Source organism: Xenopus laevis, chromosome 6L, assembly GCF_017654675.1.
Source record: "Xenopus laevis strain J_2021 chromosome 6L, Xenopus_laevis_v10.1, whole genome shotgun sequence".
NCBI lineage: Eukaryota > Metazoa > Chordata > Amphibia > Anura > Pipidae > Xenopus > Xenopus laevis.
Genome location: NC_054381.1, coordinates 160,874,483 through 160,901,046, shown reverse-complemented (window position 1 = coordinate 160,901,046; position 26,564 = coordinate 160,874,483). Strand labels below are relative to the sequence as shown.

The following is a 26,564-nucleotide window of genomic DNA, read 5'->3' as shown; positions in this document are numbered from 1 at the left end:
ACAGTAGAATTCATGGTTCCATCTATCACAGCAAGTCTTCCAGGTCCTGAAGCAGCAAAACAAGCCCAGACCATCACACTACCACCACCATATTTTACTGTTGGTATGATGTTCTTTTTCTGAAATGCTGTGTTACTTTTACGCCAGATGTAACGGGACGCGCACCTTCCATAAAGTTCAACTTTTGTCTCGTCGGTCCACAAGGTATTTTCCCAAAAGTCTTGGCAATCATTGAGATGTTTTTTAGCAAAATTGAGACGAGCCTTAATGTTCTTTTTGCTTAAAAGTGGTTTGCGCCTTGGAAATGTGCCATGCAGGCTGTTTTTGCCCAGTCTCTTTCTTATGGTGGAGTCGTGAACACTGACCTTAATTGAGGCAAGTGAGGCCTGCAGGTCTTTTGTGGCCTCTCGGATGAGTTGTCTCTGTGCTCTTGGGGTCATTTTGGTCGGCCGGCCACTCCTGGGAAGGTTCACCACTGTTCCATGTTTTTGCCATTTGTGGATAATGGCTCTCACTGTGGTTCGCTGGAGTCCCAAAGCTTTAGAAATGGCTTTATAACCTTTGAAATTGAACTCAGGTGTGATAAACCACAGTTAAGTTATTTTTTAACAAGGGGGGCAATCACTTTTTCACACAGGCCCATGTAGATTTGGAGTTTTTTTTCTCCCTTAACGTAAACCTTCATTTAAAAACTGCATTTTGTGTTCAATTAAGTTATCTTTGACTAATAGTTAACGATTTTTGATGAGCAGAAACATTTAAGTGTGACAAACATGCAAAAGAATAAGAAATCAGGAAGGGGGCAAATAGTTTTTCACACCACTGTATATAGCTAGATAGCGAGATAGCTATATAGATATATATCTAGATAGATATTGATAGCTAGCTAGATAGATGGATAGGTATAGAGAGAGAGCGATGGATGGATATAGAGATGGATAGATCTAGAGAGCGATATATATATATATATATATATATATATATATATATATATATATATATATATATATATATATATATATATATATATATATATATATAATTATCCAAAGGAGAATGAGTGCACACTGGGAGCATTTACTTAGATCATTTTAAAACCATAATTTTATTTAAGTTAATTAAAAACAGGCCGACGTTTCGGTCCACATCTAGGACCTTTTTCAAGTCCTAGATGTGGACCGAAACGTCGGCCTGTTTTTAATTAACTTAAATAAAATTATGGTTTTAAAATGATCTAAGTAAATGCTCCCAGTGTGCACTCGTTCTCCTTTGGATAATTTATTGATAATTCGTATTTGAGTAGCACCTGGGTATATTGCTCTATTTCAGTGGAGTGCGGAAACCACAAGTATTTTCTATATATATATATATATATATATATATATATATATATATATATATATATATATATATATATATATATATATATATATATATATATATATATATATATATATATATATATATATATATATATATATATATATATATATATATATTGGTTGCTATGCATTGCGACCATAACAACTCTGCTGACACTAGGGGTGCTCACCTTTATGAGGCCTGTACACCTCTGCTGGATGTACCACCATTGTTTTATGATCCAGCAGCTCAGTGGGAATAGGTATATATTTGCTCTGGTAGTGATCATATGACCTTATATCACTCTATGTAAACTTGGGGACAGCCTTATAGCAATTTAGGGTACACACTTTAAAGGGGACCCGTCGTCCAACAAAAATAATACATAATCCTATTTTATTGTGTTAGTCAAGCACAAATAACTTTAATTACACTATATAAATTATTTGAATCTCATTTCCTTCATTCTGGGAATTCACAATTATAACAAGCAGGCAGGAGCCATTTTGTGGACACTGTTATTAAGACAAGTCTTGTATCATCTCAGAATCTTGTTTGTGCACCAGAATGGGGGACCTGATGTCCATTCCTATACACTGGTTACACAATTAAATGGTGATGGGAATATGGGAGAGCAGTGACATCTAGAAAGTGCTGAATGGAAAGTGAAAGTAATTGCCACTTTAAATGTAATTAAAACTAAAGTCCTTTTACACTTTATTTTGTACTTTGGTGATTTGGATGATGGGACATTAAGGGGCCGATTCACAAAGGGTTGAATATCTAGGGTTAATTAACCCTCAATATTCGACTGGGAATTAAAATCCTTCGAATATCAAAGTCGAAGGATTTTAGCGCAAATAGTGCGATCGAACGATCGAAGGATTATTCCTTCGATCGAACGATAAAATCCTTCGAATCGAACGATTCGAAGGATTTTAATCCAATGGTCGAAGGAATATCGTTCGATCAAAAAAACTTAGGAAAGCCTATGGGGACCTTCCCCATAGGCTAACATTGACTTCGGTAGCTTTTAGATGGCGAACTAGGGGGTCGGAGTTTTTTCTTAAAGAGACAGTACTTCGACTATCGAATGGTCGAACGATTTTTAGTTGGAATAGTTCGATTCAAAGTCAAGGTCGAAGTAGCCCATTCGATGGTCGAAGTAGCCCAAAAAATACTTCGAAATTCGACGTTTTTTTACTTCGAATCCTTCACTCGAAGTTAGTGAATCGGCCCCAATGGGTCAGGGCACACAGGCAGATTCGGGGAGATTAGTCGCCCTGCGGCAAATCTCCAATTTTTTGGGCCGATTAATCTCCCCGAACTGCCTTCCCGCCGGCTTAAATTTAAATCGCCGGCGGGCTGTCACTCGGTGCGATTCGTTTTCCAAAGTCACCCGAAGTTGCTGAAACAAGATAGCCTTGCTGTGCCCTGATAGCCTTGATTCTAGATTGGGGCATTTGCACAAGAGTTTAGGAGGTTGTCGGGAGTAACATCTTGCATCAAGGGGACATTAATTAACATGTGCTCATGATCCATAAGTAAGGGTCAGGACACACACTCAGATTCGGGGAGATAAGTCGCCCGGTGACAAATCTCTTATTCTTCGGGGCGACTAATCTCCCCAAACTGCTAGAATGTAAAACACCGGCGGGATGGCACTTCGTTTTCCGAAGTTGCCTCACGAGGAAACTTTAGGCGACTTCAGAAAACTAAGTGCTCCGAATGTAACTTTCCTTTTGAGGTTTATTCTTTACAATCTGTCCTATCTCTGCCTGTATATTTTATTGGTTATGTCTCTTTGATGTGTGTTGTTTTTAATTTGTGACTATCACACTTTGTTACATTATTTTATAACAAATAACACTGGCTTTAACAATACCTTGTCAACAGGGTTTAGCTATGTGAACACAAGTAAACTGATCCACACGTGGTTTCTTAGCAACTAATTACACACATTGTGGAGCCATTTTCAAGGGGAGGGGTATAAGGTTTGAATTTTTCTCTCTGTTCACCATATTTTAAAGTCCCGTCAATGCTTGCTTCACATGATATTCTTTATATATCCCATTTTTAAAACATTATATAATGTTTGTACTTTTATCAATACATGGCCAGTTACTAAATGCCCTTTTTACCCAACACTACCCTAAAACTGGCAGTTTGGCAGGGTGCTGTTACGTCGGCAGCACATTATGGGTGTGCGTCCCATGTCCCACCACTGACAGGCGCAGCACAGAGTATAAAATTGTAGCACCGTCTGTTGCTTTGTTTTCCCAATGACTCAGAGTGGCTTTATTTCTGCACAGAGGGGCCACAAGGAGAAGGGCCACAGTAAAGCTGAACCCCCTAAACTGAACAGCAACAGCCTAGTCAGGGATGAGACCATATCTTCCACCGGCCCCCCTGCTGAGGATCCTCCCAGGTAGGTCCTGCCTAATGTGCTGCTGACTTTATACATATGACTTTATAGCTGGAAGAACCCTGTCACTGCTGGGAAGGGCTGGGGGAGCGCCTGGATGTCCCTCTCCCATCCCCTAATTTGCACAACATAAGCTGAGCCCAGTCCCAGACTAGAAGAAGCCCACATCAGGCTTTAAAGGGTATGTAAAGGCAAAAAACTAAAATCCCATTTTTACTTTCTTTAATGAAAAAGAAATCTATCTCCAATATACTTATATAGATGTGTACTCTTTTTATAATAGACCTTATTGCATGCAGTGAAATCCCCCCTTCATGTACTTGCTCTGACTGCTGTGGATAGGAATGTTCAGACGGTCCCTAACTGCTCTGCAGGGAAACTATCATACTTTCAAACAGCAGGGGGGAGCCCCCCCACCTTACTTTCCAGAACTTGAGCAGCTTTGTTTGTTTCCCTGTAGAGCAGCCTGGGACTGTGTAGAGATTTGAATCCTCAGACCCAGTGCAGTTTGTATATTCTGATTATTAATCAGTCTTGCTGATCAGCTTCTATGGCAGGTATTATTTGACTTGTGGTGTTTTTATAATTTATGACAATCCCTAATCTTAACCTCCAAACTGAAACCCAGACCACACTGAACATGGTCTCGGTCTTGCAAAGATGTATAACAAAGTTACAAGATGATGACCGACCCCCTGTGTCCAACTTTGAAAACATAAATCATTTGTTTAATTAAGCTTCTGGTGCAGTAAGTTCATGTTTAGTATACAAAATACAACATTTCTAGCATTATTCTCTTTTAGACTTCAGTTCCCAAATAGAGAACTAGAACCTATGAATGCGTAGCACTGATTTTACTGGCTTACCCATTTGAGACATTCATGATGAAGAAAGCGGACTCCTTAAATAATCTGAAGGCAGATATACAGGCCACGAAAAGATCAAGAAAACCAGACAAGTTACCAAAGTGTTGGAAGTGCAAACATTCTTTAAGAAAGTCTGAGAGAAATTATTGTTCAGACAGTAAAGGCATTTCTAAAAGAGCAGATGTACAAGGACCACCAGTATTGTCTCCACAACCCACCTTATCACAGTCAGCAGAAGGGCCAGCCTCAACTCCAAATACTGAGGATAGAGGGTCTTCACCTGGTCCAATTTTACCTGCATCACCAACACCAATCACACCCCAGTCAGCCACAGCAGAAGCTTCCACACCTGCACCATGGAACCAACTGTCATCAAGCCTCCCAACTCAAGTGCCACCACAGCTTGAATTCTTACAGTCGATCATGAACACTGCCCGACCACTCCCCACAACTACTACAGGGAATACGCAGATAAACAAACAAACAAAGAAGCGTAAAGCGCGTTTACATCAGACTCAGAAGAGGGGTTGGCTTCAGATTCAGAGAAGGAGTGTGTTCCTCTCCTAGATATAGCTACATCTGATCACTTACAGTCCAATACCGATACAGACTGAACAGATGTCGGCCACTAACCCAGAGGTGTCAAAGAATATACTTAAGAGAGATGATGCTAATAATGGATATCAAAAGATGAGACGGTAGCACTGTCAAAAGCACTGACAAACTACTCTGTGTTCAAAAGAAATTCAAGTTGACATTTCCAATATTTAATTCCCTTACACAGGCCATAGAAACAGAATGGAATCAACCAGCGAGACGTATCGCCTTAACGCAAAGATTCTTTAAAACGTATCCTGTACCAGACGACCACCAAAAGAAATGGGATAAAGCCCCTAGAGTGGACTCTGCACTGCAGTCACCCACCTGTCTAGACACACATCGTTACCAGCCGAGTAGATGGCATTTAAGGATCCCTTAGACCGCCTTATGGAATCCACATTAAAGAAATCCTATGTCCAAGGGCAGCAATACTGTGGCTGGCAGTGGCTTCAGTGGGCTTAACCCACACCCAGCGCCACCAAGACAGGAGTTACAAAGTGAGGTAGACAAACTGGTAACTGTATGTGCATTTCTCGTGAAAGACTAGCAACCAAGGCAAGCGCAAACGCAGTGGTCACAAGATGAGCCTTAAGGCTCAAACACTGGTCAGGAGATACTGCATCAAAACTTAAGTCTTTTATCCTTACGATTTACGATTTATTCCCTTTTTGGCCTGGATCTAAAACAGATCATTGCAGAGGTAATGGGAGGGAAGAGCACGTTTCTCCCCACAGGGAAGAAACAGAGATTTGACACGTTAAATAGATTCTCCAATGGAAAGAGTTGGACATCTCAAACCAGACCTTTTCGCCCATTTTGCTAAAACTTCAGGGCAAACCCAACCGACCAGGCAAATAAACGTGACACCCTGGCATTAACAAGCTCGCCCCAACATCAAGAAACAAACCTCTAACAGAACTACCTCAGCCTGACTCGACACAACAAGGGCTGAGTTTAGTAGGAGGGAGATTGCAAACATATCTGGGGGAATGGGAAACTCACGTGACCGACAAGTGGGTACTGACTATAATTCCACAACTTCCACAAGGCTACAGAATCCCCTTTTCACCTCACCTACCACCCAGAAAGTTCTGCACATCAACTACACCCAACAAGGAACACCTGTTACAGCAAGCAGTCCACTCACTGTTGCGGCAGGGGTAATACAACCTCAGAGATGCAGGGGATTTTATTCCAATCTTTTCCACATCAGGAAGAAGGAAGGCACCTTCAGACCGGTGCTGTATTTGAAACCCCTAAACCCAATCGTCACCAATCAAAATTTCAAAATGGAATCCGTCCGATCAGTCATAGCGGCTATGGAACCAAACTATTTCATGACATCAATAGATCTGCAAGACGCCTATCTACACATACCCATTTACCCTGCAGATTCCGCCAAACGCAAGCACCACTGCCAATATATTGCCTTACCCCTTGGACACTGTACTGCACCACGTGTTTTTACCAAAGTCCTAACCCCAATCATAGCCTACCTTAGACAACCTGTTGATCACAGCACTGTCAGCGGCCCAAGTAGCCAAAGACACTCATACCAGCCTTCAAGTACGGACCCAACATGGATGGCTGATAAATTACCGCAAAAGTGCTCTACAACCAAGCCAGACCATCTGGTTTTTGGGCCTCGACTTTAACTCCTGAGCACAAAAAGTGTTGTTGCCACAGGACAAGATAAACAGACTGATACAACAATCAGAGGCTTTCAAGCATCACAAACGGCAAAGGACTGCCTATGGCTACTGGGTTTCATGGTGTTGGCCCTAGAAGCGATCCCATTCTCAAGATTCCATCTTCAACCACTGCAAAAAATTTTTTTTTTTTTAAATTGTAACCACAGATGCCAGCCTCAGAGGCTGGGGAGCAGTGTATCACAATCATACTCTATAGGGCACATGGGCACCAGGGGAGAGAACGATATCCATCAATGTCCGGGAACTCGGGGTGATGGCTCTAGCCTGGACGACACTCCTGCCCCAGCAGTGGCATATGTCAACAAGCAGGGAGGCACACACAGCAAACTGGCCATGCAGGAAGTCACAAGCATCTGACAATGGCAGATCAGACTGTAACCAATCTTTCAGCAGTATTCATACTGGGAATACAGAACTGGGAGGCAGACTATCTGAGCAGAACGACAGGGACCCCACAGATAGACATGTGAGCCTCAAGACACAACACCAAACTCCCACTCTACTGCGCCAGAACAAGGGATCTGGGGGCAGTGTTTTTGGAAGCACTAGTCACCCCCTGGAACTTCTGATTGGTGTACGCATTTCCACCCCTGACCATCCTTCCCAGGGTGATCAGGAAGATAAAACAGAGCGGGACCACCACAATCAACATAGCACCCGACTGGCCAAACAGGGTATGGTACACAGACCTAGTCCAACTCTCTATATCCAAACTATGTAGATTGCCTCTACGTCCCCACTTACTCACTCAGGGACCCCTCAATCATCCCAACTTGCCTCTACTTTGATGACGTGGCTATTGAGACATGCAAACAGTCTACAGCTAAAGCATATTACAAAGTGTGGAGGACGTCCCTAACAGTGTCACCAAAAGGGGTTCCACTGGGAGGATAGTTCTCCATATGTAGTAATTGAGTTCTTCGCGGAAAGCTTCAGAAAAGGATTAGCTCTCCACACACTCAAGATGCAGGTGTCAGCCCTAGCTGCCCTAAACCACACAAGTTGGGCAAACAGCGGAAATCCAACAATTCTGTAGAGTCGTAGCCAGAGCACGTCCCCCACTGAGATGGCTGCTCCCAACTTGGGACCTAGCAATGGTGCTGACCGCCTTGCAGAAACCTCCTTTTGAACCACTAACATTGTGCGATCTCAAGTACCTGTCACTTAAAGCTAGCTTTAAGTTTGTAGCAATCACGTCCGCAAAACGGGTGTCGGAACTTGCCGCCATTTCGTGCAATGAATCAAGGAACTCTCTCCACTCAGACAAAGTGGTACTCAGGATGGCCCCAGACATTCTACCCAAAGTACTGTCTCAATTTCTCATGAACCAGGACATTATATTACTGTGCTTCTGCCCACAACCAGTACATGAGCGAGAGAAATTACTAGACACGTTAGACGTGGTGAGGGCCCTTAGAGTCTACCTAAAAAGATCATTGTACAGACGCTCCGCCAACCTATTTGTTTCCTATGTTAAGTTAAATGTTTTCGATTCACAAACGGACAAGTTTGGCTGAAAAGTTCTTCAGGCTGCGGTAGCACCATGAGCAAGCAATCTAGGCTACGTAGACGAGGGTCATTCCCACCACAATAGAGGGACAGGAGGGCCGACTAGAGAAAAGGGGATTTTGTACTTACCGAAAAATCCTTTTCATAAAATCCCTTTATGATGATTATAGTTGTTACTCTGCACCCCCAAGTACATTAACTAAGGTGGGGCAGTGTTACTATCTATGTCCCATCACCCTGGCTGTTCTATTTGAGTGGCTTTGGGCATTTGCCCAAGAACCATGATAATGTGCTGGGTCCTTAAAGGGGCTGTTTACCTTTAAATTAACTTTTAGCATGATGTAGAGCAGTGATCCCCAACCAGTAGCTTGCGAGTAACATGTTGCTCTCCAACCCCTTGGATGTTGCTCCCAGTGGCCTCAAAGCACGTGCTTATTTTTGAATTCCAGGCTTGGAGGCAAGTTTTGGTTGTATAAAAATGTGTACTGTCAGAGTCTCAATGTAGATTGACAATCCATTTAGGGGCCACCAAATGGCACAGCACTTATTCGCCACCCCAAGAACATTTTTCTTGCTTCCCCCAACTCCTTTTTCTGCTGAATTTTGCTCATGGGTGAAAAAGGTTGGGGATCCCTGATGTAGAGAGGGATATTCTGAGACAATTTGCAATTGGTTTTCATTTTTTTATTATTTGTGGTTTTTGAGTTATTTAACTTTTTATTCAGCTGCTCTCCAGTGTGCAATTTCAGCCATCTGGTTGCTAGCACCCAAATGACCATAGCAACCATGATATGAATAATGATTGGAATATGAATAAGAAAAGACCTGTATAGTAAGATGAGTAATACAAAGTAACAATACATTTGTAGCCTTACCACCCCTTTAAAGATGAAAGCTCAGAACTCTGATCATTCTACTGGGCTGTAACCTTCATCTGTATTATTACATGTTGCCAATAAAATGACCCTCCCCCCCCCCCAGCGCTAAATGCCAGCCTGCTGATAATTTGTATATTGTAGGAGGAAGAAGCACCGACTGGAGAAGTCAGGAAAGGCCAAATCTGCCGACAGTTCAAAGAAAGTCAAATCTCCCGACCCCAACACAGAAAGTGATACAGAGGAGGTAAGTGCTTCCTTATTAGAAAGTTTCCAGTATACTTCTTGCAATAAACTACAAATGCAGGGCATATTAAATACCTTTTACCAAATAGGAATTAAAAACTGAGACAGACAAACCTACAGTACCTACAAATGGCCACAAGAGGCCACTCTTTTACACCAACTCAATTCTGCAGGTGTTATGAAAGTCACAAATTAGTTGTATTCTCATCATGTGTATATTATTATTATTCGATTAGATAAGGAGGCTTGATAATGTCAGGAGAGACTCAATATTGTCCCCAAAACCAACTGTTCTCTTCCTTAAGTGTGCAGCACATAGAGGTGGTGGCAGCAGGGAATGTGAGTAAGTAACAGTGCATGTGGATCAGGGCTTGTCCTCCTTAAAGGCAAGAACAGCAAATGTTCCAAATGGAGAGGCAGAAAACTGGATAGTGTCACAAATACCCAGCTATAATCATTCCTGACACTATTGGTGGTCTAGGCACTGGTGTGGGAGTGGCTTCAGATGACAGTTGTATCATAAGTGCCACATAAGTGTTTTTTTCTATTTACATAGTTTTATTAATTGATGTATGTTATTATCCAGCCTCTGCCCAAACACAAAAAGGCAGAAAATACCTTCACAGAAAAGCTGCTGCAGGACAGTGTGATTAGCAGGTAAGCTCAGCAATGGTTCCTACAGGCTGAAACTCTAATTAGTGTTCGTAATAGTTAAAGGGGTTGGTCACCTTTGATTTAACTGTTAGTATGATGCAGAGAGGGATATTCTGAGACAATTTGCAATTGGATTTCATCATTTATTTGTGGTTTTTGAGTTATTTAGCTTTTTATTCAGCCGCTCTCCAGTTTGCAGTTGTATCAACCTGGTTGCTAAGGTCCAAATTCCCCTAGCAACCATGCACTGATCCAAGTAAGATACTGGAATATGAATAGGAGAAGCCTGAATAGAAAGATGACTAATAAAAAAGTAGCAATAACAATACTTTTGTAGCCTTACAGAAAAATTGTTTTTTAGATGGGGTCAGTGACCCCCATTTGGAAGCTGGAAAGAGTCTGAAGACGGCAAATAATTACAAAAAAACTAAAAAAATAAATAAAAAAAAAAGGAACCATGAAGGCCAATTGAAAAGTTGCTTAGAATTAGCCATTCTATAACATAGTAAACTTTAACTTATAGGTGAACCAGCCCTTTAACTGAGCTTTTTAGCTGCTAATGAGATAGGCACATTAGTTGTGGGATATGCCAGTGACTAGTTTTAGCTACTGTCCCGCTTATTTTACCCCTCCAGTGCCCCAGACAATGGGATGTATAAATCAGTGGAACCAAGTGACGTCAGTAAGGAGATGTACGTACATATTTGTTACCCTCTTACCCACCGTTCTTGCTCCTGCCTCTCTCACCATATTGAAATCCCTCTGCGGACAAGTCTAATAAACGGTTAAAATGGTGCAAACGTGATGGTTTAAACTCCCATTCCTAACTGAGCTCTGTCCCTTTTTAGTGTGACCATTTTTTGGGTGACTTGTGACACGGTGTGCTGGGGTGGGACCCCTATATCCCTTTTTATTCCGCAGGGCTTCCGAAGTCACCACACGATTGGATGAGAACAGCAACATCACTGCAATGGAGTGCAATGGGGAAGTTGCACTGTACAAGAAGGATGAGGGGTGAGTAAGCATGTTGGGGGGTTGTTCTTTTGTTTTTTGTATTTATACCATGTCATGTTTTTGTTACTGTACATTATGAGGCTTATTAAGTGTGCCCAGAACATTCCTTCTCTGTATATTTGTATTTATACATATGGGAGGAGGAGGTGCCATATTGATTCCCTTAGACAGTACAGTATGAGGGTATAGCTTATTGTGTGCCCAGAACATTCCTTCTCTGTATATTTGTATTTATACATATGGGAGGAGGAGGTGCCATATTGATTCCCTTAAACAGTACAGTATGAGGGTATAGCTTATTATGTGCCCAGAACATTCCTTCTCTGTATATTTGTATTTATACATATGGGAGGAGGAGGTGCCATATTGATTCCCTTAGACAGTACAGTATGAGGGTATAGCTTATTGTGTGCCCAGAACATTCCTTCTCTGTATATTTGTATTTATACATATGGGAGGAGGAGGTGCCATATTGATTCCCTTAAACAGTACAGTATGAGGGTATAGCTTATTGTGTGCCCAGAACATTCCTTCTCTGTATATTTGTATTTATACATATGGGAGGAGGTGCCATATTGATTCCCTTAGACAGTACAGTATGAGGGTATAGCTTATTGTGTGCCCAGAACATTCCTTCTATGTATATTTGTATTTATACATATGGGAGGAGGAGGTGCCATATTGATTCCCTTGTACAGTATGAGGGTATAGCTTATTGTGTGCCCAGAACATTCCTTCTCTGTATATTTGTATTTATACATATGGGAGGAGGAGGTGCCATATTGATTCCCTTAGACAGTACAGTATGAGGGTATAGCTTATTGTGTGCCCAGAACATTCCTTCTCTGTATATTTGTATTTATACATATGGGAGGAGGGAGATGCCATATTGATTCCCTTAGACAGTACAGTATGAGGGTATAGCTTATTGTGTGCCCAGGACATTCCTTCTCTGTATATTTGTATTTATACATATGGGAGGAGGGAGGTGCCATATTGATTCCCTTAGACAGTACAGTATGAGGGTATAGCTTATTGTGTGCCCAGAACATTCCTTCTCTGTATATTTGTATTTATACATATGGGAGGAGGGAGGTGCCATATTGATTCCCTTAGACAGTACAGTATGAGGGTATAGCTTATTGTGTGCCCAGAACATTCCTTCTGTGTATATTTGTATTTATACATATGGGAGGAGGAGGTGCCATATTGATTCCCTTAGACAGTACAGTATGAGGGTATAGCTTATTGTGTGTCCAGAACATTCCTTCTCTGTATATTTGTATTTATACATATGGGAGGAGGAGGTGCCATATTGATTCCCTTAAACAGTACAGTATGAGGGTATAGCTTATTGTGTGCCCAGAACATTCCTTCTCTGTATATTTGTATTTATACATATGGGAGGAGGTGCCATATTGATTCCCTTAGACAGTACAGTATGAGGGTATAGCTTATTGTGTGCCCAGAACATTCCTTCTATGTATATTTGTATTTATACATATGGGAGGAGGAGGTGCCATATTGATTCCCTTGTACAGTATGAGGGTATAGCTTATTGTGTGCCCAGGACATTCCTTCTCTGTATATTTGTATTTATACATATGGGAGGAGGGAGGTGCCATATTGATTCCCTTAGACAGTACAGTATGAGGGTAAAGCTTATTGTGTGCCCAGAACATTCCTTCTCTGTATATTTGTATTTATACATATGGGAGGAGGGAGGTGCCATATTGATTCCCTTAGACAGTACAGTATGAGGGTATAGCTTATTGTGTGCCCAGAACATTCCTTCTCTGTATATTTGTATTTATACATATGGGAGGAGGGAGGTGCCATATTGATTCCCTTAGACAGTACAGTATGAGGGTATAGCTTATTGTGTGCCCAGAACATTCCTTCTCTGTATATTTGTATTTATACATATGGGAGGAGGGAGGTGCCATATTGATTCCCTTAGACAGTACAGTATGAGGGTATAGCTTATTGTGTGCCCAGAACATTCCTTCTCTGTATATTTGTATTTATACATATGGGAGGAGGAGGTGCCATATTGATTCCCTTAGACAGTACAGTATGAGGGTATAGCTTATTGTGTGCCCAGAACATTCCGTCTCTGTATATTTGTATTTATACATATGGGTGAGAGCTACCATATAAATAAGTAAAAGTTGACTGAAGGTACAGATAATACAGGGTTGATGGACGGTGCTTTTCATTTTGTAGGGTGGAACCCCAATGCCAAACCAGTAAAAAGGAACCCAGTGAGGAAAGTTCTAGTGATGAATTTCAGGTAAGAATGTAGCACAGGTGTGGCACTTACCTTTAGTTTGGGCATAACATCTATAGTAATACTATGACCACCTTCCTCTCACTTTCGTTGGGTGTAATTGTACCAGCCAGGGTGCAGGGTTCCAAGGAGCAAGTCTACACATGTGCTGCATTGGAACAGCCGGTAATGTTAGTGGAATGAGAAGAGCGACGTCTGTAACTGAGTTATACTACTGGACTTGCCAAGTACAGCAGCCCCATGCCATAAAACTAAAATATGTTGCTGGGTGTAGTCAACTTTTTTATTGTTTCAAAATGTTGTCAGTATGTAGAAGAAACAGCAGTGCATGTTGGTGTCATGTCTCCCACAGGTTGGAGAAGAGAAACACATAGATGGTCAAAGGAACCAAGTCTCTCTATCTGCCAGCTCCCAAGGAGAGTTCAGTGGGATATCTAACTCTGCAGATATTGGGGTGAAAGTGGACCCCTCCTTCAGTAAAGATAACATAACTATACAGGAACATGAATGGGCAAAACCAGAGAAGGAGACAGACCGCCATAACAAAGCCAAAAAGGAGGAAGCTGATAGGTTGGAGAGGAAAAAGGAGCGTGCAGAGAAAAAGGGGAATTCAGAGAAGAAGGAAAAGGGGAAAAATCATTTGAATAGAGGTTCAGAGAAAGAAAGTGTAAAAAAGGGTAAGGAAAACAAGGATTCTAGAAGCGAGAATTCCACCGATGGAAATGAAGGCATCAGCCAAGTCATCCAGTCTGAAAGAGAGAAGATATGTGAAGAAATGTTGGCATCAGGGGAAGAGCGAGAATTTGCAGACGAAAGGAAAACTGATCAGAGAGACCCCCTGAAATCCAAAGATGATAAATCTGGTGGGGAGAAGAAAAAGTCAAAAAAGCATTCTCACAAAGAGAAGTCCAAAGAGAAGAAGAGAACAGGAGACATGATGGAAGATGCCAAAGTGTCAGTGAATCGTGACCATCACAGGAAGGACCATGTCCTGGAGGGAAAAGCAGAGGCCAGCGAGGCAGTAAAACTAGAGAGAAGTGATGTGACTATTGGGGAACTCAGTGGAGCAGCAGATGAGAAGGTCCATCTGAGAGTGAAAAGCTTTGAGGAGGAACTAGATGAGTTGGTGAATTTAAAAAGGCCGAGCAATAAAGTCAAGAAGAAGGAAAGGGAAGTGAAGAACGAGGAGAAGAAAGAGAAGACTACCAGCGACACGGCCGAAGGCAAAGTTACAAAAGGGGATGATGAGGAGGAGGAGGAAGAAGAGAAGGAGGAATTGAGGGCCAAGAAAGCCAAACCTGAGGCAAAAAAGAATCAGAAAGAGGAGAAGATCAAAGTGAAAGGGGAAAAAAGTGCCCAAGGTGATGCCAAGGACAAGGCCACAACTGACAAAAAGTCCTCGTCTCGGAAACGGAAAAGTACTGAAACCAATGGGACCAAAGCCAAAAATGCTAAAGAGGCGGCCAAAAAGGAAGAAGAAGAATCAAAGTGGAAATGGTAAGTGAGGAAAGCGGGCAGTGAAAACCTTATTTTTCCCTTTAAATATGGCGAGTGTTTTGTATCAAGGTGGTTTGGTCACTTTAATGTATTATGTCATATTCAGAAATTCATTGATGGAAGACACGGAGTTATGGGACACTGAACTCCTAAACATATGTCCTAAATTATGCGTGATGTCATACCTACAGTTTCATTGTATCTTTGTGTACAGGCTATCAGCAAACTTAGGGGACTGTTCCTGCTGAATTGTGCTTAGTACAGGGGAATAGCTATGCTGCCATAGTTTTATGGGATCTCTCTGTACAGACTATGAGCAAATTTAGGGACTGTTCCTGCTGAATTGTGCTTAGTACAGGGGGAATACCTATGCTGCCATAGTTTTATGGGATCTCTCTGTACAGACTATGAGCAAACTTAGGGGACTGTTCCTGCTGAATTGTGCTTAGTACAGGGAATACCTATGTGCCATAGTTTTATGGGATCTCTCTGTACAGACTATGAGCAAATTTAGGGGACTGTTCCTGCTGAATTGTGCTTAGTACAGGGAATACCTATGCTGCCATAGTTTTATGGGATCTCTCTGTACAGACTATGAGTAAACTTAGGGACTGTTCCTGCTGAATTGTGCTTAGTACAGGGAATACCTATGCTGCCATAGTTTTATGGGATTTCTCTGTACAGACTATGAGCAAACTTAGGGACTGTTCCTGCTGAATTGTGCTTAGTACAGGGGAATACCTATGCTGCCATAGTTTTATGGGATCTCTCTACAGACTATGAGCAAACTTAGGGGACTGTTCCTGCTGAATTGTGCTTAGTACAGGGGAATACCTATGCTGCCATTGTTTTATGGGATCTCTCTGTACAGACTATGAGCAAACTTAGGGGACTGTTCCTGCTGAATTGTGCTTAGTACAGGGAATACCTATGCTGCCATAGTTTTATGGGATCTCTCTGTACAGACTATGAGTAAACTTAGGGACTGTTCCTGCTGAATTGTGCTTAGTACAGGGAATACCTATGCTGCCATAGTTTTATGGGATGTCTCTGTACAGACTATGAGCAAACTTAGGGACTGTTCCTGCTGAATTGTGCTTAGTACAGGGAATACCTATGCTGCCATAGTTTTATGGGATCTCTCTGTACAGACTATGAGCAAATTTAGGGGGCTTTTCCTGCTGAATTGTGCTTAGGGGGCTAAATTTTAACTTTCTGCAAAGCAGGTTTCTGTATAATAGATCATAATAGATAGGGGTTCCAGGCATGTAAGAAACATAGGTGTTGTATGGCATCTACTGCCAGTAAATGTGTATTTGCCCCAAGCATTTCTGACTAAGTGATGATGGTTATTATTACTGTTTAGGGAGGCACGAATCCAGGATTTGGTTTGGGATTCGGACTTTTTCAGCAGGATTCGGATTTGGCCGAATCCTTGTGCCTGCCGAACCGAATCTGAAACCTACTTTGCATTTGTAAATTAGGGGCGGTAGGGAAATCACGTGCCTTAATCACAAAAGAAGAATTTTTTTCACTTTTTACTTTCCTGCCCCTAATTTGCATATGCAAATTAGAATTTGTTCTGTATTCTGCCGAATCTTTCACCAAGGATTCGGACGAATCCCAATTAGTGGATTCGGTGCATCCCTATTACTCTTATTAACTCTGTTCCATTAACTTGAGTTGGTGTAGGAGTTATTGGGGCTCCTCCTAATCTGCAGTGTCTGATGAATGAACCCCGGGAATGAGTGTTGCTGCACCTTAATACTGTCTGTGCCCTCATGTGGTTAACAGAAAACCAAAACTATGCTGCTGGTGATTGATAGGGTTAAACTGTGTGTGTGTCTGCACCATTCAGAGGAATGAGAGAGAAATGGTGTATAAGGGAAACATGCTAGTGCTAGAAAGACTACATGTCCCAGCATGCATCAGTCATGGTAAACTGTGATTGGTTACAGTCAGGAAATCCTGTGCAGAGGTCACGGGAGCCTGTAGACAGATGACCATGTGCAGAGCTGTGAGTGGATTGTCCTGTGAGGGTGAATGGAATGTGGCCCCGAGGCTGCAGGAGGCTCCTTACTCATGTACTTGCCTCTTGTACCAGACCCACATGGGACCCCAAAGTTTGGGCTCGACTGAGGGGGGCCTGCAAGGCAAGCACACGGGCTACTCCTGCAGTGTTTAGGTAAGGGCTGTCTGAGTTGCTGCTCATTTTCCTGCCTCTTGGGCTGTGTAGTCCAGTTGTCTTTTTATGGGGGTTCCTATATTGATCATATATATATGTATATATAATGTATTTTACAGTAAGGCAGGGTGAGCTTCTGGGTGTCTGATTCATAGGACCTGGGAGGGCTGCAGGGTGTCCTTTATTTAGACTATTTCTGTATTAAATGCATACAGGAGGTAGGATGTATTACACACTTATCATCTCTCTGTACAGCCTATGAGCAAAATTAGGGGACTGTTCCTGCTGAATTGTGCTTAGTACAGGGAATACCTGTGCTGCCATAGTTTTATGGGATCTCTCTGTACAGACTATGAGCAAACTTAGGGACTGTTCCTGCTGAATTGTGCTTAGTACAGGAGAATAGTATTAATATAGCACAGCAGAGGGGCTGTGAGAGTTGATATTGGAGAAGGATTAATACTATGCAAGGCTGAAGCTGCAGGCTGTGTGTGAAACCTGATTTCAGGCTGTGGGGTAACAAAGCAAGAGACAAGTAACTGCAAATAAAATACAATGGGGAAAAGAATAAAAGGTTTTAATGGCTTTTATTTGGGGTGGGTGGGATTACAGGTTTATGTCCCTCTGTTATTTTCATTTCTCTTGCCTAATTGGGGGACACAGGCACCATGGGGATGCAGATCCTGCAGCTGGAGAATGGACACTAATTTGTTAACTTGTGACTCCTCCTCCTGCTCTGGGCTTCATCCCCTGCCTCCTCCTGTTACTTAAAGTTTCGTTTGTGATCAAGGACTCCGGTCAGATCATGCCACATTAAGGGCCACTGATCCAATTCAAGAGCCCTTTCAGCTGACTGATTCTTATTCTGCCCTACAGCCTTCCCGCTCTACGGAGGACTGCAGGCTTGCTCCCACATCCCCCTGCGCTGGATTCACGCTCTACGGAGGCTGCACCAGTGGTATATGTTTATATACGTTGTATGTGAATATATATCATAAGCGCATATTTATTTTCAGGGTGGCACAGACACACCATAGAGGGCATGTCGTCAGCTGGCTACAAATGGTGAGTACAAACCTCACTATTACCCCTCAGATCCCTATACATCTGAATCCTTCTTTCCTGTGTGTTTTAAGGTCCTGGTATTAGGGTTGCGCAATCTAACTTCAGCGCTGGCGCCTCTATCCTTTTCTCTATCCATTGTAATACTGACCTTTGAATCTCCCGCCACTCTGGCAGTTCTGACACGCTCGCCTTTTTTCTGTATCTCCCACGCTGGCGCCAATTACCACCGGCGTACTTCCGGGTGCGCTCCCTTCTGGCGGCTCCTGACTTCCCCCACTTCCGCCCACGCTAGGCGCCAATACACTGGCGCACATCCGGGCGCGCTCCTACTGGCGGCTTCTCTCTGAGCTCCCTTCGCGCCCTCTGCATTCGGCAAGTCTTCGGCAGCTCTGCTTCTGCTGGTGGAGGTGCGTCTTTGCTCCCTATTCGCTGCTCTCCCTGGGCACTTCTCCATCAACGGCGCCTTTGCTCAGCGCTCCCCTTGCGCACTGGACTCCTGATCCGGATCTACTAGTGCAAGCTGCGTAGTGGCAGGACCTCTTTTATCAGGCAAGATTTAACTCCTTATGGCCTTATTTGGTTGTGTTTTCTGGCAAAATTGGGTGGTATATTACTTCAGAGGTAATCTCATGTATGTTTCCCTCAATCCCCCTTTTCTCTCTCTACCACAGAGCACATCTTATAACACTCAAGATCTGCCTGTCTACCCTACCAAGGGTTTCCCCTGCCTCCCCCTTCTCTTAAAGTAACCGTGACGAAAAAAAGATAACTTTAGGAGCATTATGGCAGACAAAACCGAGGAGCCCAGGATACCTAAATCCTCAGCTCAATCTCTAAAACCAATCCGGTTTCTTTTTTGGCATGTACGGTGTGTAAGGCTAAATTCCACACAGCTTCTGCTGAGTCTGTGTGTGTGTGGACTGTAATCCCAAGAGTCTTCCCTCTTCTGGCAATACAGAATCAGAATTAGTTAAGGCCTTGTCCCTCTCACTCAAAATTTGGCCCGCATTCCCGAGACTTTAGATAAGGTCCTTGAACGCCTGTCTCAGCCAACTGCTACCGAGTATAGACCCTCTGGCTCTAAGCGAAACACTACCTCCCCTCCTGACTCCCCTAGGGAAACTATGCCCCCCTCTGATGAGGAAGGACAATTACAGTCAGAGGAAGAGTCTGATCAGGAACTAGATCCTGAACAAGATCTACCTAGAACACAAAAGGAGATGGAGTGCCTCATACAAGCGGTACTTTCTACCCTTAACATTGAAGATACCGTTTCCGCTGTTGAACCCGCTAAGGATATCTTTAAGAGACAAAAGAAGAGCACATACATTTTTCCAGCCTACGAGCAATTAGAAGAGATAATCAAGCTACAATGGAAGACTCCCGACCACAGGGTTCAAATTTCCCGTCGCTTTTCTCAGACCTACCCTTTTCCACAAGAATGCACGGACCTTTGGGCATCACCTCCATTGGTCGACCCACCCGTTTCCAGACTGTCTAGGAATACTACCATCCCTATAGCTGATGCTGCAGCGTTTAAGGATCCCATTGATAAACGTCTAGAAGGGTTCTGTAAGTTTACCTTCACAGCGCGGGTACTGCATTTCGACCGATTTTCACTATTGCATGGGTGGCCAAAGCTATGGAGGTTTGGGTCGAACAAGCAGCCCAATCGATAGGATCCGAGGACTCTGTAACAGACAATCTCCTTTCTCAGATTGCAGACGCCACTACCTACATCTGCGATGCAGCCCTAGATGCAGCCAAAATGCGTCCCTTTCGCCAGGGCCAAAGGAATAAGAATCAAGCGGAAAGGCCTAATTCCAACTTCCGCTCCCGTTATCAACACAAACAACGACCCAGCAGCCTGCCCTCAAGGGGTTCATCCAAGCCCTCTCCGGACAAGCCCAGCACAGCATGAAGGGGTGCCCACCCCTGAAGTGATTCCTGTAGGCGGACGCCTCCAATCTTTTCGGGAGTTGTGGACAGACAAGATAAGAGGCCGATGGGTCCTGTAAGTTGTATCGCAAGGCCTCCTCATAGAATTCACCCAACCCCCACCCCACAGATTTTTTGTATCCCGTCTTCCCAAACATCCATCCTACAGGGCAAAGTTCTTTTCAGTGGTTCAAGACCTCGCAGCGGAACCTGCTGCTTACAAAGGAAAGGGATACTATTCCAATCTCTTCACCGTACCCAAGAAGGACGGTTCACTAAGACCAGTACTCGATCTCAAGTCCCTCAATCCGTTTATCAGACACTGCCACTTCAAGATGGAGTCCATTCAATCAGTCCTCAACTTAGAGGAGAACGAATTCATGACTGTAATAGACGTCAAGGAAGCATACCTCCACATTCCCATCCACCCATCCCATCACAAATTCCTCAGATTTTTCGTATACGGACAACATTGGCAATTCGTCGCTCTGCCCTTCGGACTATCATCCGCCCCTTGTACCTTCACGTGTATCTACGTATCACAGGGATTGTCGTCATCCCCTATTTGGACAATCTCATAAAAGGGCCGTCAGCAGCATCGCCCATAGACACACAGCTCTTGTTCTCAAGACCCTAACTGAATTCGGCTGGCTGATCAACTACAACAAGTCTCATCTTGTACCGTCTCAGACGGTGGAATATCTCGGCCTCATCCTCGACTCCAGGAAGAGGAGAGCCTTCCTCCCGAAGGAGAAAAGCTCCATCCTACGGGCGAGAGTTCTCTCCCTACTCTCTTCCTCAAGCATTCCGCTACGGAGAGCCATGCAAACTTTAGGGACTATGGTGGCATCCTTCCCTGCCATCCCATACGCACAGTTCCACACGAGACCTCTACAACAAATCATACTTCGTCACCAGAGACAGAATCGAGAAGACCTAGAGCGACTCATAGTCCTACCAGAGCAAGTCAAACACTCTCTGATATGGTGGCTTCATCCACACCGAACTTCCCTGGGGAAACCCTTTCCCAGTCATCAATGGACGGTCCTCACAACGGACGCCAGTCTTTCAGGGTGGGGAGGTGTCCTGGGCCTGAGGACGGTTCAGGGCCTCTGGAACTCGGAAGAACGCTTGTTATTGATCAATCTCCTCGAGCTCAGGGCGATCAGGTACTCCCTGGAACAACTCACTCCCTTCCTCAGGGATCGTCCCATTCGCATTCAGTCGGACAACGTCACGGCAGTGGCGTACGTGAATCACCAAGGGGGCACCAGAAGCCCAGCTGCCCTGAGGAAAGCATGCTCAATCCTACGGTGGGCAGAGAATCATGTTCCAGAAATCTCCGCAGTACACATCCCTGGGGTAGAAAACTGGATGGCCGACTACCTAAGCAGTGAAACCTTAGACCAGGGAGAGTGGAGCCTACATCCAGAGGTCTTCCAAATTATAGTAGACAGGTGGGGCCTACCAGATGTCGACCTCATGGTGTCTCGAGGCAATCGGAAGGTCCCAAACTTAGTGGCAAGAAGTCTACACCCGCTAGCACTCGGGGTGGACGCATAACTTCACCAAAGTTTACATCTTCCCCCCACTGGCCTTACTCCCCAAGGTAATCAAAAAGATAAAGATGGAGAGAGTTCTGACCATCCTAGTAGCACCATACTGGCCGCGAAGAGCATGGTTTGTGGAGGTCATTGAGTTGGCAAGTGGTTCACTTCAGTGGGCTTTAACGGCTTGGCTCTTGGAGACCCTTGTACTCAAGCTTAAAGGTGCACCTAAGGAAGCTATACCAACCATGCTAAGGGCTCGAAAACCGGTTTCCGCCAGGATCTGTCACAGGGTCTGGAGAAGCCAAAGGCACTAACCCCCAGAAGGCTGCCGAGACAGAGACACTATTGTTTCTACAGGAGGGACTATCGAAAGGCCTAGCCTTGAGCTCCCTAAAGGTTCAGGTTTCAGCCCTTTCCATCCTTTTTCAGAAAAAATTGGCCCTTAAGTCCAACATCAAAACTTTTCTTCAGGGAGCCATGAGGATCGTTCCTCCTTACAGATCTCCAGTGCCACCATGGGATCTCAATTTAGTCTTGTCTGTGCTTCAAGAAGACCCTTTACGAACCGTTAGACAAGATCCCTTTACCGTCACTGACCGAATAGGTGGTCTTTCTGCTGGCCATCACTTCTGCCCGCAGAGTCTCTGAAATTGCTGCCTTGTCGTGTAAAGCTACTTTCACCATTTTTCACAAGGATAAGGTGCTATTACGTCCTACTCCGGATTTTCTACCCAAGGTAGTTTCTGAATATCACATCAATCAAGACATGGTCGTACCATCTCTATGTCCGGACCCTAAGAATCCTTCCGAGAGCAAGTTACACACTTTGGATGTTGTTCGAGCACTTAAGATTTATTTGGACTGCACCAAAGACATCAGAAGAGTGGATTCTCTCTTTATTATTCCCAATGGTCCAAAGGGTGGAACCAAGGCTGCCAAAGTTACCATTGCCAAGTGGATCTGTTCCACGATCAGAGCTTATGCGGTGAGAGGTAGAGAACCTCTTCTGAGAGTCACAGCTCATTCTACTCGATCTGTCAGCACGTCCTGGGCTGTTCGAGATCAAGCATCGGCGGAACAGATATGCAGAGCGGCCACTTGGGCTTCATGCTTTCACGCGATTTTACAGGTTACACAAACAGACTTCGGCTGAAGCTAGCTTTGGGAGGAAGGTGCTACAGACTGTTATTCCTGAGCACTAGAGGTGGGATAAGTGTCCCGCCCTCTGGGATTGCTTTGGGATATCCCCATGGTGCCTGTGTCCCCCAATTAGGCGAGAGAGAGAGATTTTTGTTCTTACCGTTAAATCTTTTTCTCTTGTCCTATATTGGGGGACACAGGCCTTCCCTCCCTGTTTTGACACTGATCTTTTTTAATGTATATAGTCTTCGGTTTTGGGTTGCTATGCTCCTTCTTCGGTAGAAACTGGAAGTAACAGGAGGAGGCAGGGGATGAAGCCCAGAGCAGGAGTCACAATTTAACAAGTTAGTGTCCATTCTCCAGCTGCAGGATCTTCATCCCCATGGTCCCTGTGTCCCCCAATATAGGACAAGAGAAAAAGATTAAATGGTAAGTACAAAAATCTCTCTATTACTTCTACCAAAATCTGGTTTTGTCCCTGTGTGTAGGTGGGAGGAAGATCACTATGAGGACGGTGTGAAGTGGAAATTCCTGGAACACAAGGGCCCGTATTTTGCCCCCCCGTATGAGCCCCTCCCTGATGATGTCACATTCTACTATGATGGTAAGAGCCCGGCACTGCCACAACAGGGGGTAATGTTCCTCACTGTGCCATGAAGGTATGAGACGTCACATGCTCATTCTTTGTTTATATCAGCCTATCAGCTGTTCTGCTACAACTCCCAGCAACCTACTGACAACTCGGCATAGAAACATCCATATATCTATATTCATTTCAAGTCATAGAATCTGCAGCAGATGACTAAGCACCCTGACCCTATTGTGTTCACAGCATCTGTTTTCTTATAAGAGTGGGAGCTGCCTCGCTGCTTGACTTTGGAGCAACATGCTTCAATGACCCTGTGCAGACATAAAAACAGATTTCTCTGCAGTATTCAGTGGCGGCTCCCAGTCCTGATTGTAGCTAGTAGCCCAAGCTCTCATACCCCCTAGAAAGCAGAAAGTGAAGTGTCAGCTTTTAGGTTCCCCTTTGCCACAATAACTGCTGTATATGTTCATATGTTGTAGGGAAGCCTGTGAAACTGAGCCCGGGGGCTGAGGAAGTGGCCACTTTCTATGGCAAAATGCTGGACCATGAGTATGCCACCAAAGAGGCGTTTCAGAAGAACTTCTTTGTAGACTGGAGAGAGGTAAGCACCTCTGGCACAGAACTACCGGTCACTTACATACTTTCCCTTACATATATCCTATATGATGGTGACATCTCCTTTCCTCCCCGCCAATGAATCACTCATTCCCCCTCTCTTGGTAGGGAATCCCATAACCTGACTGTCCTTACAGTAAAGAACCCCTTCCTATGCTGATGGTGAGATCTCCTTTCCTCCCCTCCAATGAATCACTCATTCCCCTCTCTTGGTAGGGAATCCCATAACCCGACTGCCCTTACAGTAAAGAACCCCTTCCTATGCTGATGGTGAGATCTCCTTTCCTCCCCACCAATGAATCAATCATTCCCCCTCTCTTGGTAGGGAATCCCATAACTTGACTGCCTTTACAGTAAAGAACCCCTTCCTATGCTGATGGTGAGATCTCCTTTCCTCCCCACCAATGAATCACTCATTCCCCCTCTCTTGGTAGGGAATCCCATAACCTGACTGCCCTTACAGTAAAGAACCCCTTCCTATGCTGATGGTGAGATCTCCTTTCCTCCCCACCAATGAATCAATCATTCCCCCTCTCTTGGTAGGGAATCCCATAACCTGACTGCCTTTACAGTAAAGAACCCCTTCCTATGCTGATGGTGAGATCTCCTTTCCTCCCCACCAATGAATCGCTCATTCCCCCTCTCTTGTTCCAAGATTTTACCCTGGGCATGGGCAGTATAGTGATATTGGTGAGGTTACTGGTCAGTGTGTGTGCCCAGCTGTAGTGCCCGGGATACGTGGGGAAAAGATGATACAAATCTGTGCTGTACATAATAATGCAATGCTAAATAACAAAACACCATTTTATTGTGCAGCAAATGACCAGTGAGGAGCAGAAGCTGATCAAGCATCTACACAAGTGCGATTTCTCTGAGATCCACAAGTATTTCTTTGATAGGAATGAGGCCCGCAAGGCTTTGCCCAAGGAAGAGAAACAGGTGAGCCGGTGCTGATAGGATTGGTGGCATCTCTTGGTGCTGCGGCTCTATAATAAATCAGTCCAAACTTATTACAGGATGCATTGGGCACCAGACTTAACTGCAACCTCACAAACTGAAATATTGAGCACATTTGTGGTGTTTCATTGGAATTGCTTTGCCATTGTATTACTCAGTGTGTCCGAGCCCATTTGACTTTTCCTTCATGTCAGAAACTGAAAGAGGAATCTAATAAGATCCAGGAGGAGTACGGCTTCTGCATTCTGGATGGGCACAGGGAAAAAATCGGAAACTTCAAGATTGAGCCCCCTGGACTGTTCAGAGGCCGTGGGGACCACCCGAAGATGGGAATGCTAAAGCTGAGGATCATGCCTGAGGATGTGATTATCAACTGCAGCAAGTACGTTCAGTCTGTCCCATAGAGGCACATTTATCAAGGGTCGAATTTCGAATTCATGTGAGTTTTTAAAAAGCTCCCAGAAATTTGAAATTCGACCAATCGATATTAATTTTAAAAAAAATGAATTTTTTAAAGTCGATTCGAGTTTTTTTTCCGAAAAGAAGGAATGCTGAAAACAACTCAGAATTGATCCTTGGACCTCTCTCATTGGGGCATAGTTATCAAAGAGTGGAGTTAGAGATCGCAACAGTCTGCTAGACTTTTTTTATGGGATTTTGAAAGGTGCATTTCAGTCGTCTCTTTGGGGGACACGGGGACCTTAGGGGTTGAGCTCCAGGAGGCAGGACACTTATTAAATTATTCAAGGGGCGTGTCTGGATATCCAGCTTAACTGCACACACTGTACTTATTCCAAACCCTACGATCTTTGATCAGGGGAATGGAACAGGGACAACTATTGATGTCATTGGACATAAAGTATGCATATCTCCATGTCCCGGTCTGGCCATCACACCACCACTTCCTTCGATTTCTTATCCGCGGCCCCCTGAGTTTTTACCAAACTGATGGTGGTGTTGGCGGCAACTCTGCGTTTACAGGGGATATCGATCACACCATACCTGGACAATTTACTCTTAAAAGCCAGAACAGTGGAAAAAGTGACAGAAGATCTCCGCCGAGCAATATCACTGCTCCAGAGTTTCGGATGGACCATGAACTGGTCCAAATCCAACCTACATCCCAGTCAGAAGATGACCTTTCTGGGACTGCAATTCAACACAACCACTCGGTTGGTATGTCTTCTGCACGAAAAACAGAGAAGACTCCGATCAGGTCAGACGATTGGAAAACTATTAATGATGCGGCAATGAGAGTGCTAGGGGTGATGGTCTCAGCCATCAGGCAATACCATTCGCGCACCATTCGATGCACCTACAGGCTAACATACAGTACTTGCTGTTTGGATTGGGGGACCCCTATCTCAAATTTTTCTGTCCCAGCAGACGAGAGTCTCTCCTCTGGTGGTTGAAACCCGACAACCTAAACACGGGGCAATCCTGGCCGACACCAGATTGGAATGTCATAGCCACAG

The 26,564-nt window shown here is 44.1% G+C and overlaps 1 protein-coding gene across 4 annotated transcripts in view; it reads left to right on the top strand.

Annotated features, from left to right (window-relative positions):
* Nucleotides 1-26,564, top strand: part of LOC108719456 (DNA topoisomerase I, mitochondrial) — a 43,223-nt gene that overhangs the window by 2,492 nt on the left and 14,167 nt on the right. For 2 of the 4 annotated variants that reach the window (XM_018268307.2, XM_018268306.2), the window contains exons 3-13: nucleotides 3,675-3,790; nucleotides 9,494-9,596; nucleotides 10,182-10,252; nucleotides 10,885-10,941; nucleotides 11,171-11,263; nucleotides 13,490-13,556; nucleotides 13,906-15,050; nucleotides 23,417-23,532; nucleotides 23,997-24,118; nucleotides 24,949-25,071; nucleotides 25,284-25,471. In XM_018268307.2, the coding sequence (XP_018123796.1) occupies nucleotides 3,675-3,790; nucleotides 9,494-9,596; nucleotides 10,182-10,252; nucleotides 10,885-10,941; nucleotides 11,171-11,263; nucleotides 13,490-13,556; nucleotides 13,906-15,050; nucleotides 23,417-23,532; nucleotides 23,997-24,118; nucleotides 24,949-25,071; nucleotides 25,284-25,471 (2,201 nt within the window). Of the gene's footprint in view, nucleotides 1-3,674; nucleotides 3,791-9,493; nucleotides 9,597-10,181; nucleotides 10,253-10,884; nucleotides 10,942-11,170; nucleotides 11,264-13,489; nucleotides 13,557-13,905; nucleotides 15,051-17,041; nucleotides 17,236-23,416; nucleotides 23,533-23,996; nucleotides 24,119-24,948; nucleotides 25,072-25,283; nucleotides 25,472-26,564 lie in introns of those variants that run through there. The other 2 variants (XM_018268309.2, XM_018268311.2) reach the window with 2 other exon arrangements.